This window comes from Scophthalmus maximus, chromosome 7 (genome assembly GCF_022379125.1).
Source record: "Scophthalmus maximus strain ysfricsl-2021 chromosome 7, ASM2237912v1, whole genome shotgun sequence".
In the NCBI taxonomy this organism is placed as follows: domain Eukaryota; kingdom Metazoa; phylum Chordata; class Actinopteri; order Pleuronectiformes; family Scophthalmidae; genus Scophthalmus; species Scophthalmus maximus.
The window spans coordinates 24,203,845-24,220,000 of NC_061521.1; the positions used below are offsets into that span (position 1 = coordinate 24,203,845).

The 16,156-nt window shown below is 47.8% G+C and overlaps 2 protein-coding genes across 4 annotated transcripts in view; both read right to left on the reverse strand.

Annotated features, from left to right (window-relative positions):
• jph3b (junctophilin 3b) overlaps positions 1 to 7,341 on the reverse strand; it is a 42,605-nt gene extending 35,264 nt beyond the window's left edge. Inside the window, exon 1 of one of the 2 annotated variants that reach the window (XM_035643517.2) lies at positions 6,303 to 7,341. Coding sequence is in view for 1 of the 2 variants with exons in the window: in XM_035643516.2 (XP_035499409.1) it covers positions 151 to 532 (382 nt within the window). In the remaining variant the exon portion in view is untranslated. Of the gene's footprint in view, positions 1 to 150; positions 2,033 to 6,302 lie in introns of those variants that run through there. The other variant, XM_035643516.2, reaches the window with a different exon arrangement.
• Positions 7,342 to 7,595: 254 nt separating this feature from the next.
• On the reverse strand, positions 7,596 to 12,689 carry klhdc4 (kelch domain containing 4). Of its 2 annotated transcripts, none has more exons than XM_047333545.1 (13): positions 12,458 to 12,689; positions 11,461 to 11,552; positions 11,000 to 11,078; positions 10,701 to 10,799; positions 10,305 to 10,441; positions 10,070 to 10,162; positions 9,796 to 9,958; positions 9,624 to 9,702; positions 9,328 to 9,536; positions 8,980 to 9,208; positions 8,616 to 8,804; positions 8,279 to 8,416; positions 7,596 to 7,941 (listed from the first exon to the last, which is right to left on the reverse strand). In XM_047333545.1, exons 1-13 carry the CDS (start codon positions 12,554 to 12,556, stop codon positions 7,760 to 7,762), a joined length of 1,788 nt encoding a protein of 595 aa, XP_047189501.1. In that variant the 5' UTR covers positions 12,557 to 12,689; the 3' UTR covers positions 7,596 to 7,759. The 2 variants fall into 2 exon arrangements, with proteins under 2 accessions (XP_047189501.1, XP_035499412.2); XM_035643519.2 differs by having other exon boundaries at positions 7,596 to 7,944.
• Positions 12,690 to 16,156: the final 3,467 nt, after the last annotated feature.

Sequence of the window (16,156 nt, forward strand, 5' to 3'; positions counted from 1 at the left end):
CACCGGTCGCTCGATCACTCTCCAGCAACAAAGTGATTGTTTTTTCTATAGATGGCAGTTGTCGGTCACTCTTAATATCATTCTTTGACTGGCCCTAACCCTAACCCACTCCCAAAACACCCACAATGCATCTGCCCCCCGCCTCCATACCTCCATCTGAGTACGTCTCTGTTCCGTATCCGTCTTGCAGCCCGTTGTTCCACGTCCCCTCATACTTCCCACTGGTCCCGGTGCTTTCTCGGACTCCGTAGCGTCCCTTGAAGCCGTGCGTCCACTCGCCCTTGTACACCCAGCGGCCTTTATTCTCCACGCCCACTCCGTGTCTCTTGCCCTGAGCCCAGGTGCCCTGGAAGGTGTTGCCGCTGGGCCAAGTGTAGACGCCCAGCAGCTCGAAGCCGTGGGCCCAGGACCCACAGTACTCGCCCTGGCCTTTGGGTCCCGTGCAGATCCCGTGGCCGTGCGCCTTGCCCTCATCCCACCCGCCGCAGTATGACCCCCCATCGTCAAAGTTGAACCTGCCGCCAGTGGACATGCATGAAACAGGTCTTGGCAATTCCGCTGAAGCCTCGACAAAAAGAAAAAGAAAAGAAAAAGAAAACAAAGGGGGGAAGAGGAAGGACAGGTTGGAGCTAGAACCGATCCATGAAAGCTGAATTTTAGCGTCCGGTGCGGTCTGGGGCGAGGAGAAGGGGAAAGTTGGGAGGGAGAGGGAGAGAACTCCCCCAAAAATCAAGAAACGCCAACCCTCTGCTGTCCGCTGGCTTTGGCGAAGAGACAGGAGAAACAAAAGGTGAGTAGCAAAACTTGGCCCCTCACAGGAGCGTCAGGGGTTTTTCCCCGGCGTGGTGGGGAAGGGGAAGCGGTGCTGCTGCTCACACCATCGTCTCTCTGGACTCTCGGTAGCTTCGGCTAGCACTTCCCGGCTTCTCTGTGGCGGACGCAGGTGAGAGAGGAGGCGAGTGGGCCCAGAGCTGCCATTATCCTCTCTCAGCGGGAGATGGGAACCTTCCGGCAGCTCCACCGGCCCGCCATCCGCCCTGTACGACACGAAATGCAGAACTCTTCCCTCCTACTCGTCTCCGGCTCTCCGCTCAGGCCCACTCGTTCCGCCGCCTCCTACCTGACAATGCCTCCACCTCTCTGGGGTGCAGAGAGCCAAGAAGTGTCCCTGGGGGCAGCCCCTTCAAACCTCCAAGCTCCCAGCATCAGAAGCTACCCTGATCGGCACAGAGGCCCCGACAGGAGCTGTGGCATTTTGTGTGTTGAGAAAAAAGGAAGAAAGAAACTCTCTCTCCCAAGAAATTGTTTTTTTCTTTGGGTCCGCTGCGAAAAAAGAATCATTCAAAGTCGGACTCTGAATGTGTTGCTCACTTCAGGTCTTCACCATCTTCTTCTTATTGTCAGCCTTCACACACACTCACACACACACACACACACACACTTGTGATCGCACAGCAACCAAACACACATGCATAGAGAGGGAGAGACAGAAAAATGGGGGAAGAAAACAGGGGAATCTGCTTGGCTGCTTTTTCTTGTTTTGTCCTGTGGTGATGGAGAGCAGCAATGCAGTCTCCTGCCTTTCGCACGCGCACACACACTTTCTGACAGCAAATGCTACACACACACACACACACACACACACACACACACACACAGACAATGAAAATAAACAACCGAATTGATTAATTTCTCCTCTTCCGATCTGCCCTCTCCCTCTCAGTTCTGTCTGTGGGATCTTTAATCCACTGCGTCCATAAGTGGTTTATCCTCTGCGTGGGTTGCCTGCAGGTTGCCTGCTTGATGAAATAACATCCATCCTTGTGATCCTGTTATGGTGTGTGTGTGTGTGTGTGTGTGTGTGTGTGTGTGTGTGTGTGTGTGTTCCGTCCTCCTCAGCATCTCCTGCTCGTCTCCATGTTTCCCTATGGAGCGCCGGCTGACGCACAGGCTGCCTGCCTGCCTGCTGTCTTACAATCTCTTCTCCTCCTATGGCTGGATGGCTCTCGCTCGCTCGCTCGCTCTCCCTCGCTCCCTCTCTCTCTCTCTGAAAATCTGCTCATTAGAGAGGACTGTTCCACTGCAGCCAGCCAACCCCCCACCCCTCCCTCCTCCTGCTCAATAGCACACTCCAGCTCTTAAAGCGACACGCACGCCACACGGGGACGAGCTTCTCTCCTCCTCCATCACCTGTGGCTTTTATCTTTCACTTTCTTTCTGCAAGTCATGTCGTCCGTCTCAGCTTGTTGGCCGGAGCAAAGAGTCTATGACCATGACTGTGGCGGTGGAACACACAGGCGAACCTTGCACAGACGACATGTTTATGGAATACACCCGATTGCTTTCTTGCCAAGAGTTCGACGAGCAGATCAATGTCGCTCTCGTCTCTGTATGGCAAGAAAAAGCAAGTGAATCCTTTGGAATAAAGAATCCCTGGGTCTTGCTTTCTCACGTCGAGTCCCTCTGGAAAAGTTCAGGAAAAAGGCTGTGCTTCAGTGCATGTTTGAAAACAGCTAAAGACACAAGCTTGGAGGCGTGGATCAGAGCTCCTTTGAGTTATAAAAGGAAAGTACACTCAGAAAGTTTTGTTTTCCATCAGTCTGCAGTCAAGACTTTTTAGTTCTGTTGCCACTCCACCAAGAACTGGGCATCCGGCGAAGTGGCCTCCAAAGGCCAAAGTCCACATGGTCAAAAAGAAAAAAGGAATCATTGCAGCTAACTTCTCTGCACGAGTCATGGTGCATGAAGCGTGGTGTCCATAGCAGGACATCACAGAGGAAGCTGCTGTTCTCCGAAAGAAACATCACTGCATGCCAGAAGTTTGCCAAAAAGCACCGTGACACTCCACAAATTAAATGATATTCACTGAACTCCCCGTCATGTTCATACAAACAAGTTCAAGACGACTTCTGCTTTGGGACATAGATCTGGAAGTAGCTCAGATAGGCTGTTGCTTTCAAAAAATTATTGTTTGGTATAAGTGTCAAAATGTGACATGAAAATATTCCTCACACGATTACACAGCAGCAGACTGGACTGTTGGTAGAAGGCCGGTTGGGTCCAAGGATTCATGCTGTCCAGTGTGTGCAGCCTCAGATTTTAGTTCCTGACTGACGGAAGTGGAACCCAACCGTCTACCTCAAGGTTCGAAATGTTGTCCACTCTGACAACATGCTTTTCTTCTCACTGATGTCTGCAGTATATTGTGCACTGCACCGCTGCCACATGATTGGTTGAATAAAGAGATGTACAGGTGTTCATAACTAAGTGCTCAGTTATCTATTGTGCTGATGACTTGGGATGTAGACAGTAGAAAATACTGTATTATAAAGTAATCCACTAGGTGTTTATGTCTTTATGTGATGTGCCGACCCAGCAGCTGGCCAGTTGCATCACTTCGCAGCAGAAGTTGAGCCTGGTTGAACTCTTCCGTGTTTGCGTCGCTGACGGACTGGCGCTATTCGAATCGACGCAAGGCCACTGTCAGCGCTGTTCCTCTGGGATTGGATCAAGCATGTTGTACATATTCTCAGCAAGGTCACAGCTACAATAGCAAACAGGCTTTGTGCTGGCATGCCATTTCGATACGAAGCATATCAGGAGTATTTTGCGCCAATGTGGATCATTAAACTGACATTGGGATTCCAGTGTGGGCAGAGAGGAAACAACAGGTGATGTGGTCGTCGCTCTTCTAATTATGTGCCTTCCTTTTCGTGTTTCACCGCCCTCCCCGCAGCTGTCCCGCTGCTGTCCTCGTCCTCCGGTTTGCCAGTGTCTGAGAGAGCTAAGCCAATTCCAGCCCAGATTACAGTAATAAAATCACCGCGAGGCTGGGGATTAAGGCTTAGGCCTCTAAACACACTGGTAGTAGAGACGGAGAGAGACAGAGAGAGAGAGAGAGAGAGGGGGCAAGAGAGGGCGAGGGAAGTGGAGGAGGTAGGTAGAGGGAAGGTGAGTAGGTAGTGCAGGTGGGGGGGGGGGGGGGATGGTAGTAACACAATGTGTGTGCGTATGCGTGTTCACAAATACGTAATCTGGAAAGAATCAATTATAGTCGCGGCGGCCCGAGACAATCGTGTATCACGATTACTGGGTCATTAGAGACGTTATTCTATGTTGTAGGAGCAGAACACCGGTGTAACCACCTACATTTAGATGGGCCGAACAGGTCCCCATTCAAAATTTAACTTGCACAGAAATGTGACGATTACTACAAAAAAAATTAGAATTGAATTAGCCATCATGCTAACGCTGCCTTCGCTGGTTGATGCTAGGAGCAAGAAAACGAAGGAGGAGCTTCAGTGCACATACTTCTTTCCTCTCCTCCGTTAAGTGGTGTTGACAACTTCTTTAGGAGCGCTGAGGAAAAAGTAAACTGTAAGTAACGATTACTACGATAAAATCAGCATTTTCTATATTTGGACAGTAGCCAGGCCGCTGGCGTTGAGTTAGCCGTTATGCTAACGCTGCCGCTAGTTAATGCTGGGAGAAAGAAAATGAAACAGGAGAAGAATAAACGAAGTAGGAGCTTCAGGGCACAAACTTCTTTCTTCTCCTCCGTTTAGTAGTGTTGACAACTAGTACGTGTTGAAAAGCAACTAGTACTTCGTTTCACTAGGATTGTAGAGTGAATTATAGGCCACACAGCAATTCATACCCTCCAGGATAGAAATGGCTTCGAACCATTATGGATCAAAGGTCACTCGGACGACGACACTCATGTCACAGAAAATGTGCTGAATCTCTGTAAAACACAAGAATCCCTTTCTCTTCCCCTCTTTAGCGGCTAACTGTGTTTGCTCGCCGTCTGCTCCGTCTGTACAGTGCGTGACTTCTCCAAGCGATCGGCGAGAGCGCTCGTCTTGAGTGGTCAATAATTAGGTAAAGGGTGCCAACGGAACAAAAAGATCACCGACCACACACAACGAAAGATCTGAATGTTGACTTTCCAAAAAAAAGGATTGCGAATGTGAGGTGGCCACTTTTGGACACGAAAATGGATTATCAAATGTGCAGAGAGCGAAACAGATTCAGTCCTCTCAACCTTTATTAAAACTTTAAAAGTCTTAAGATCTATTCTATTTTATGTGGACAAAGTTACAGTCCCCCTCTATCAAAATGTTTCTGTCCTCTAACATGTCTGACGTTGACTACAGGGACTTGTATCTGAGCACGTCACTATAGAGGTGTTTTCACATTCCTCTCCTGGAGGAGATTTCTGTCACTTCTCTGCAATTTGAAATTCAAACGAATCCTGATTTGGTACGTCACAAATACAGAAAACCAATCGCTGTCGAATATGCAAATGTGAGGCAAATAAAACCGGAAACTTCCAGTGCAGCAGAGGCAGGGCATCCACGAGAGGACGACGGGTGTTTTTTCAGCAGACAGTTAGCGTTAGCATTAGCAGTTCGCATCCACGAGAGGACGGCCGGTGTGTCAGCAGACAGTTAGCGTTAGCATTAGCAGTTCGCATCCACGAGAGGACGACAGGTGTGTCAGCAGACAGTTAGCGTTAGCATTAGCAGTTCGCATCCACGAGAGGATGCAGGTGTGTCAGCAGACAGTTAGCGTTAGCATTAGCAGTTGCATCCACGAGAGGACGGCAGGTGTGTCAGCAGACAGTTAGCATTAGCAGTTAGCATCCACGAGAGGACGGCCGGGGTGGTTTTTAAAAACATTTTTATGGGGTAAACAATGTTAAGCTAAATATGAAGCATAGCAGATAATTTTTATATACTTTAAAACGTGACTTGAGGGGTTCTTCAAATATCAGCTAGAACTATTCCCCTGCCATGTGACAAGTTTCTCAGTTGTCATTCTTCACATCTGACGTATCTGTGACGATGACACGCCACGGGGCCTCACGTCAGCAGACCCCCGAAAAAAATCCCTTTAGTTATTTATTACGTCTTTTTCATGTCCCAAAGTTGTTGTTTGTTAAAAGAAAGGAAAAAAGGAGGGGTCACAGGGAAAAAAGGAGGGGAAGAGGAACGAGAGGAAGGCAGCCTCATCCTCATCCATCTCTCCTTCTCCTCTATTATTCATTAGCCTCTCCTCATCCCTCGCTCGGCATGCTGATGGGAGGATAAAATAGGTCACGGACGGATAGGCTGCTGCTCGCACACTGACTGATGTCTTCCCCGACTTATCGTGCACTCGCCCCCCCCCCCCCCCCGCTTCTTCCTCCTTCCCCTTTATCCATCGCTCCTCTTCCTCCTACTTCCCTGCTGCTGCTGCCGCCACCGTCATGTCGTCCCATCATTCTCACCTGCCCTCCCTCTCTTTCTCTCTACCTTCACCTTTCTCCGACACCGCCCCCCACTGTTCTCCGTCGCCTCACATCCCTCCCGTCCTTTTTTGACGATTCCGGAATTCTGTCATTCCTCAGCTCCTGCTCTTTCTTTTCTCTCTCTCCCCAGTCTCTCCGTCTTGTTTGCTGTAGTGGAGTGAAACTCAAGACAAAGGAAATGTGTTGCTTGCAGCTAAATATCTGCAGGGGGCACAAACGATCGTATCTATGGATGTTTCTACTAGAAGGAAAAGAGCCATCAGGAAAACAAAAGTGGTGGGAAGATGAGAAGTAGCTGGAGTTCAAAGACTGGATCATTTTTAAAGCTGTACTGTTGTTGTTTTTTTTTTACTTTTCTACTCAAACCTCCAATAGAAACTTGCGGTCGATTGATATTAAAAGGACAATCTGCCATTTTTCAGGTGTAAAGTAACAACTTGGGCTTTTTTTCTGTTTTAAAGATACATTGCTGGTTTGACTTGAGTCACTCGTCAATAGTTGCTGGTTTGTAGAGATAGTTCTGGAGCTGTGGATGTCAAAAGAACGTCCTCCACCAGTGTGACAGCCTGCACCGACAAAGACAGGGACAAATCTTATTTTTTGGAATGTGTACACAAGGTTCAGCAGGGCTAATGGGAATTGTATCAGTTTTGGAAATATTTAGAAAACTAAATGTCTTTGATAATTTATTTTCATGTATTTATTCTAATGTCGTTTCAGGAGCTTAAGCTTATAAAGAAATCCTCGTGGCAGGAAACATAACTTTTAGATGCTTGTAAACATAAACAAAAGATTATAACCATGTTGAACCCCCAATGTGCTGTAAAGCTGCATTCATACACACAAGTGCAGTCAATGAATGGATATTTTATTGAAGAAGAATGCTTGAGAAATACCAAAAATAACACCTTCAAGGGCCAATAAGTGATTTTGGAGAAAGATTGTTACTGATTTTTTTTTTTTTTTTTTAATGGCACTGGTCAGGGCCTTGAACCCCTGAGTCGTAGCGTCTGTCGAGGAGTGATGTTTACAAACTGCACGTACAGTGTTGTGCGGTCTGCACCATTTTTTTGTATTCAATGTACAGAGCCAAGCCTGAAAACAGTTTTTTTTTGGCACACATAAAAACCGACAGCTAGCGAACCGCGAGGAAATATTTGCAGAATTTTGCAAAAAGTGTATTGGATTAAAATCGCTTACTGCCCCTTTAAATGTACCGACACACCAACAAATGAAAAAGAGTTAATAAATTCAAATCAGTGAGAAGATAGTAAAATGGTTTTGTTTTTTTGTGTTTTTTTGAAATTTAACATGTTTTACTGAATTATTTGTGGTGAAATTACATAAAGATATTTTACTCGCTCGCTCGCTCACTCACTCACTCACTCACTCACTCACTCACTCACTCACTCACTCACTCACTCACTCACTCACTCACTCACTCAGAATAGTTTGGCATATTTTCCACTACTGGTCTTCATAGAAGATTTTCGCCATGGAGACAGCGACCTTTGCAACCTTTTTGTCCTTTGCGTCGGCGCCCATGTTGGCCCGTGCCAGTCCAATCCAGTACTGCTCGGTGCGGCTCTGGTAATCTGTCACCGTCTCCCCCTCCTGCACCGCTGGATGCTTTTCTTCTTCTTCTTCTTCTGCTGGAAACACACAGATATAAGACAAGGTGGAGAGGTGGAAGGTGCGTGTTAAGATTTAATGTTCATATTCACAGAGAACGGCTGTGGTTTATCTTTATGCTGCCGCACTTGTTGTTTAGTGCAAATTGGCAGATGCTAGCAAAAATTTGAATGTTGTCATCGATACGGTGAGCAAGTGATGATAGCCGTTAGCTCTCATTTAGCGTCAACATGTTTAATCTGGATTCTGTGGCTTGTCGCTCATTATAAATCAAGTGAAAAAGGTAAAATAACAAGATAAAGAGACAGATCGAGTATAAACCCCCCAAAAAACAGATTAAAGCAAAACCCTTGCCTTCGTCATCCTCGCTTTCCTCTTCAGACTCCTCCTCTTCCTCCCCTTCTGCTCCTTTCGTCGCCGCCGCCTTCTCCTCCTCCTCCTCCTCCTCCTCATCGTCCTCTGACTCAGACTCTTCCAGCCACTCCTGCGTCTCTGTGGAGAAACAATCATAAAATAAATCCAAGTGAGACCTCACACCCGTCTCTCTCTCGTCTTATAGCCGTCACCATTGGAGGACAGTGGACTCAAACATGACAACTCAGCGGCCAATCAGAGGAGACGCCTCTGATTGGATTTCTGGTCCTTTTTGATTACACATGTAACTGCAGGGTTTGTTGTTTTTCTGACTCACTTGGATCCATTTCCACCAGAGTCTCCCACTGGTCCATCTTGTGGAGGTCCAGGCAGTAGAAGTCGTTCAGGGTGAACTGCCGATCGCCGACCTCGAACATCCCCCCGAACAGGAAGAGCTTGCCCTGGCGCACCGTTGCCATGGCGCTGGACCTCGGGCACGGCTCCACCAGGTTGGCGGAGGCCAAGGCTGAGGAGATTAAAAAAAAAAAAAACTTACATCAGAGTCTGAAATCAACAAAATGATGAAAATCTCAAATGTAAAAAGACAAAAATGTGTAATTGTCCAAACTCTTAGTACATATTCTCCCAATTCATTTTATTTTATGTGGTGTGTGAATGTGTGTGTGTGTGTGTAATCTTGCCATCGTCCTCCTCCTCCTCTTCCTCCTCTTCCTCCTCCTCCTCCTGGGATCCAGGGATCACTTCCTTGATGGTCATCACAGTCCCGTCCTCGGTAACAATCTCCTTGATGACCTCCGTGGGTCCTTGTGGCGGCGCCGCCGCCGCCGCCTCCTCCCCTTCCCCCTCCCCCTCCTCCGCTCCCTCCTCCTTCTTCCCCCTTCGCCGCTTCTTCTTCTCAGTCTTGTTTCCCTGAACAGACAGAATCAGAAACAACAGACGAGAGTTGGCACTTGTTGGTAAAACCTTATTTCCTCCAAACATTCATTCATGCGGCAGGCGGGCGTGTGTCACAGCGTCGGCGCTCTCACCCGGAGAGGCCCGGGGAACCAGCGGTTCTTCACGGCATCGTACAGGTACAGGTCGTTGTAGAAGTCGCCCTCCAGCGTCTCCTCCTCTTCCTCGTCACAAACGCCACCGAACAGCAGCGCCCGGCCCGCCAGACCCACCGCCGGCGAGAAGCCGGAACGGGGAGGAGGCTTACTTCCCGAGGGGCTCAACCGGGACCACGACCACTTCTCTGGAGGATGGGAAGAGGATTTGATTTCCTGTCATACTGTCTTTGAAAATTCTTTCTAAAAAGATATTTTTTTTCTTTTTTTTTTACCTTGGCCATCTTTACCGTCTCGCTTCAGCAGGAACATGTCCGAGTGGATGGTCCCCTTCTCTACGTCCTTTTTCACTCTCTGCACGAACACAAACACTTTATTTAGAAGAAGAAGAAAACACAACAACCACAGCATCAGAGCACACACACACACACACACACACACACTCACCACTTTAGAGTATCCGCCGTAGACGACGACACCCGTGCCGTCGGGCGTGGAGGTCATCTGACAGGCCGAGCGCGGGGAGGGGGCGGAGCCTGACGTGGCGAGGCGCGACCAGGAGAAGGTGTCCAGGGAGAAAGAGTAGACGTCGTTGTAGTAGATGAAATCCCTGAGGAGAGAAAAGAGCTGAAACTGAGCAAAAAACAATGAGAGTCGTCTCGAGTCGTAGAAACTGAATCCATCACATCGACCTCCTGACCTTCAGGGACGTCTTTCCTACCTGGTGCTCTCGTGGAAACCTCCAAACACCAGCAGCTGTCTCTTGCTGAGGACCATCCGGTGGCCGCTGCGACCTGACGGACCCCCGGGCGCCCTGGCGAAAAAACAAAGGGTGATTTTTTGAGTACTGTTGTCACCGGTTACATTTTAGATTCATACACCACAAACCCACCAGTCGCTGTCAGGTTTCTTGTATTCACACATTTTTATATGTGTTAATGACACTGGGCACATACTTGATGTTCTCCCAGGTGTCTGTGGCCAGGTGCAGCACCCAGAGGTCCTTGTAGTGGTAGAACTGCTCCCCGTTTGGAGAGCCGAACTCTCCCCCAAACACCCAGAGCTGGCCCCCACCCTGGGGAACCACCACCGCCTGAGGGGAAGGGAGAGACAAAGGGGCAGAGTCAGAGGAAGAGGTCAGATGTACTTAAGATTTAATTTGTTTTCCTTGCAACAGGCCATTGGCCATGATGACATGGCTGATAAGATTCCTTGTACTATGGCAGTCTGCCCCCTTGTGGCTGAAACAAAGAAGCACACCATCAACTCCTCCCTAACGGTGGAAATGATGTGACGTTCGATGTGAGGCGAGCGTTGAACCCAAAGGAGAAGATTTTAAGGATCCACTTCACCTGATGGGAGCAGCGAGGCGGAGGCGGGTTGGGGATCTCCGACTTCACCCAGCTGTTCTTCTTGATGTTGTAGAAAAACAGCTCGTTGTACAGATACGTCTGTGAAAAGAAAAGTTTATAAATTGGGAATTTATTTCTCCTGTGACATTACCGACAACGCTGGAAAGAGAAGAAGATATTTGCAGCTAACCTACTCGTCATGCACTTGCTTTACAAAAAAGCTGTCGTGACTACTGCTAATGCTAATTTCATAACTCACTAACACATGAAGCTGTGTGAAGAGTTGTTTTTTTTTTTACCTTCTTTCCATTGAAAAATTCTCCTCCAAACAGGATGAGTTCATCTTTCTCAGGGTGGGGGGAGAGAGACGCGCTCAATCTGAAGAGCATGAAGAAACGTCAGACACTACAATACGTTAAGATAGTCATAATTCACGTATAATATCATAAACGTTGCTATAAAATATAATATGCTCTTGAGCCACACTAGACATTTTGTTCACACATTCCCAGAGGATGTAATCCTGGTGACTTTGGTGGTTTTGTTAAAAATGTCTCACCAACCGTAGAATAGTTTGCCATAAAATTAAAACATTTTATGTGACCTAGTTATATGTTTGTTTTAATTTTTTGAGGTGGTTTATTATGTTTTGCTCTCAGGTGTGTGTGTGTGTGTGTGTGTGTGTGTGTGTGTGTGTGTGTGTGTGTGTGTGTGTGTGTGGACGATGAAGTAGACAGAAGCAGGTGCATGTGTCCTTCACCTCGGTGACGGGGGAGGACACGTCGTCTCCACAACCTGGGTCTTCTTCGAGTCCAGATTCTGAAACTCAGCGATTAGAGCCTCCAAGTCCTCCTGGAGATGGAAGGAAGGAAGGGAGGGAGGGAGGGAAGGAAGGAAGGGGGGGAGCGAGGGAGGGAGGATGGAAGGAAGAGGGAGGATGGAAGGAAGGAAGGAAGAGGGAGGGAGGGAAGGAAGGAAGGGGGTAGCGAGGGAGGGAGGATGGAAGGAAGAGGGAGGGCGGGAAGGAAGGAAGGGAGGGAGGGAGGATGGGAGGATGAAGGAAGAGGGAGAGAAGGAAGGAAGGAAGAGGGAGGACGGAAGGAAGGAAGGAAGAGGGAGGGAGGATGGAAGGAAGGAAGAGGGAGGACGGAAGGAAGGAAGGAAGGAAGAGGGAGGGAGGATGGAAGGAAGGAAGGAAGAGGGACGGAAGGAAGGAAGGAAGAGGGAGGGAAGGGAAGGGAGGAGGGAAGGAAGAGGGAGGGAGGGAAGGAAGGAAGAGGGAGGGAAGGGAGGAAGGAAGGAAGAGGGAGGGAGCAAGGATGGAAGGAAGGAAAGAAGGAAGAGGGAGGGAAGGAAGGAAAGAAGGAAGGAAGGGAGGATGGAAGAGAGAGGGAGGGAAGGTAAGGGAGGAGGGAGGGAGTGAAGGAGTGAAGGAAGGAAGGAAAGACAGGAGGGAGGGAGTGAAGGAGTGAAGGAATGCAGGAAGGAAGGAAGGGAGGGAGGATGAAAGAGGGAGGAAGAGAGGAAGGAAGGAGGGAGAGAGAGAGGAAGTCCTGGTGATGTTGAGGACAGTTGTTAACTCGCACTAAGTTAGATTAAAACTAATAATCTCTTAAAGCGAACAGAGTTTTCACAACATGTTAACGGACATTTAAGAGTGAAAACAAGCTGCAAAGCTTCATACTTGTGACGTATGACGAGCACAAATATTAAAACACACGGCGCTGAACATTCAGTGAGCGTTAACCGTCACTTACCTCTTCTCGCTTCGACCTCTTCGACACCTTCTTCTCCATCTTGGCCGCGGTCTTCTCCGCTCCCTTCACCTTCTTCTCCTTCTTGCCCTTCTTGCCCATCGTCGCTGCGAGTGGGTGGCAGTTATTAGTTCTCCTTGTTCTATGAATCAGGCAGAACCACTTCGGTGCAGCGTGGGAATCCAAACAAACTCACATGTCCCCCGAAGACCGCCTCCGCTCCGATTTACTTCCGGCAACAAACGTTGGCGTAAGAACGGAGCGGAGCTACGACAGCGCCCTCTAGCGCCGCGGAGGACAGGATCCCAAATCACTTTATTGATGATCCCGGCGGGGAAATTGTGTTTCGTTACAGTTGCAGCAACCACGAATAGAATATGTGTACGAACCTCAAAATCATAATAAATACAAATATGAAATATAAATATGAGGACAGGAAAAAAAACATGTTTAATTTTGTATTTACATGTAGAAGTATGTAAAAACAAATGTGCGCTCAAAACATTGTGTGTGTGTGTGTGTGTGTGTGTGTGTGTGTGTGTGCAAAATAAGCTTGGTGTGGCCTGATTTTATTTATTCATTAGTTTTTTTTATTGTCATGATGGGGTTTTATTTATTATGAACAAAGAGCAGTGACAAAACAAAGAGTGAAGGAAGTAAAATGTTCTGAAGAGGCGGAAGAATTGACAAATTTGACCATGTGAGGAAATGTATGCGAGCAGTGTCCACTTTATTAGGTCCGGCTGTTTGGTGTAATGCAACCATAATACATTAAACCAGCCATAAAACAGCCGAGTACAAAACCACATTTAAGAATCACCTTGATATCAAACATAACAGTTGGAGTTGCGTCATGTTTGAGTCATGAATTGCCAGTAAAATAGTTCAATCAGTTAAACCTTATCACGTGCAGCTATGTTACACGAATCAACGACAAAATGCAAAATATAAACAAACGCAAAAGTTAATTGTGTAAAACAAAAAGTTTCAGGGAGTGAAGCAAACGGTGCTGATGATGATTCTGATGACGATGATGCTATCTGCTGTGGTGTTGTGTGTGTGTGTGTGTGTTTAAACTTGAGTGTTGACCCTGTTTCGAATACAGGTGTCCATTTATCTTCAGTTTGTGTGGAATGTCACAGAGAGTAACCGACAGTTGCTAATGAACGGTCGAGTGTCTTGACACCTCGATACGGCATTCGTTTGTTACAAAACACACACACACACACACACACACACACACACACACACACATGGGTGATGCTGAAGGTCAAGGAAGCATTTTGACTGAGGTCAAGATGAGGCAGCAAACAGATGCTGCTTTGAAAATGAAAAGCAGTTCATGTTATGGCCACTAGAGGGCAGATGACTTTTACAGATAACTTGAGTCAAGGCATTAATCTGGATCAAACGTCCAGGTGTTAAGTGTGTTATCCTCTGACATTTGAAGGAATATTTGAAAATGATGAATTACAGTGACACCCGGCTATTGAGTCACGATGCATTGTGGGAGGAGAGGGTGGACACATATTACCCTGTCAAATTGTTGTATACCAGATGGCTGACGCACATGTTTCATTCCCAGCGCGTCGTCCCATCTCTGCCCTCGGTGTTATCACCCGTCACCATCGCTGGTAATTATTCTTCATATCTGTTCACACTGATTAAAAAAAATGGACGACGCAATACAGTTGGAAAAACGACGCGTAAATTCATCAAGGCCAGTTTTCTGCTGCCGCTTATCGGCTCGTCCCAGCCATCTGTCGGCGTACTGTGATTTTCAATTTCCTTCCCAGCATCTACAAACACACAGACACACACCACACACACACACACACACACACACACACACACAGACACACACACACACACACACACACACACACACACACACACACACACAATGAGAGCACATGACTGTGCCCACCACTCACTCCTGACTGTTAACCTTTGTTGCATGTCTGAGGGGCCTCAGGGTGTGTGTGTGTGTGTGCGTGTGTGTGTGTGTGTGTGTGAGTGAATTCTTTTTACTTCCATCCACAGGCAATGTGATCTTTCCCGTGTGGACTCGTGTCTTTACACAGTGAAGCCGACCACGTCTCCGTCTCTTCTCTCTCCACCTCGGGACATTGCATGGCAGTCACGCTTCTCCACGCACACACAAAAGGTGCACTTGTGCCCCTTATTCACACAGTGTTTCTGGAGTTAAAGCGCAGGACAAATATGTGCTTGAGATTGAAAACAAGAAGTCATATAGTCTATTTTTGTACTCATTCAACACTTTTGACGTTCTTTCTACAATTTGAATCAGATCTTTTTTTTGTCCCAACACTGTTGCAGAAGTTCAATTCATCCCAAACCAGCAGCTTGAGCTCAAAGAGAAAGTGTTTAATATTCACTCAGCTTGTGATGTTTGCATTGGTATGATGTTTATGTGTTTTCAAATTGTTTTGTATTCATGTGTGGACTGTTAAATCATGTTTTATTATTTGTAGATCATATGATTCAATCATTTGTGACCATTTTGAGTCCAACTTCCCTCCGAGGCGTTGATCCGACTCGACTTGGCCTGAAACAGGATGTTGTTAGTTTGACCGGACTGGAATCGACTCAACAAGGCTTTAACTTGTCTCTTCTCCATGTTGGGGCCGTTTTAAGATCCGCGGTGTGACGCGATGTGACGTGGATTTGCAAGATTTGATTAAAATTGAACTTGGCTTTTCTTTCTGCAAGCCCAATCTGACGTGACCGGATCGGATTAGACTTGATTCGAGATAATTCAACCGGCCTCGGAAAACACGGCTACCTTTTTTTTTTTCAGGTTCAGGGTCATCGAGCTGAAAGGGGGAACCGACATCCTGTCTGGACAAAACTGTATCAGCTCTAATGGAGACATAAAAACCGGCGGCTGCCTTGCACCTGTGGCCCCTGTGACTCAGCGCCGTTGCGTCAATACCCGCCTCGTCGCCTCGTCGCCTCATCCTCATCACGAGCCGCTCGTCTGAGCGTCTGGTCGTGACCGAGGCTGCAGGGAGAGAATAAAGGGACTGAGGTGATGAGACAATGAGACAGAATTACTCTGTTGCTGCTGTTGGTGTTGCTGCATACACATGAAGTAGGACGTAGGAATACACACACAACTGTGGACCATCATGGAAAAAAACATTTTACGATTTGCATTTGAAGCCGCCGCAGACGAGCCCGGTCGCACGCGTCCTCCCGGTTCCTGTGTCGGCGTTTTTTCTCCGACGTCCTCCCGCAGTCCAAAGACACGGCACCCTAGTGTCCTTACAGGTGCTGTGGACCACAGGACGACACAGTGATCCCACTATGTGTCCGGAGTATCTGGAGAAAACACCCGGGAGGTCCTTCGGCAAACATTGGATCCCTGTGTTTGTCGAACACACATTGAGACAAAGACTGGTTGGCCGCCAAAGGCCGCACAAACAGAAAGGAACCTGGCACACGTACCCCAACCAAATGTAGCCAACTGTATATTGGAGAAACCATCCATCCATCCATCGTCTACCGCTTTATCCATTTAAGGGTCGCGGGGGGCTGGACGTTGACGTTGGGCGAGAGGCGGGGTTCACCCTGGACAGGTCGCCAGCCTATCACAGGGCCACAGAGAACCCACGCATACACAGGGAGAACATGCAAACTCCACACAGAAAGGCCCTGGTTGGTTTGAACCCAGAACCT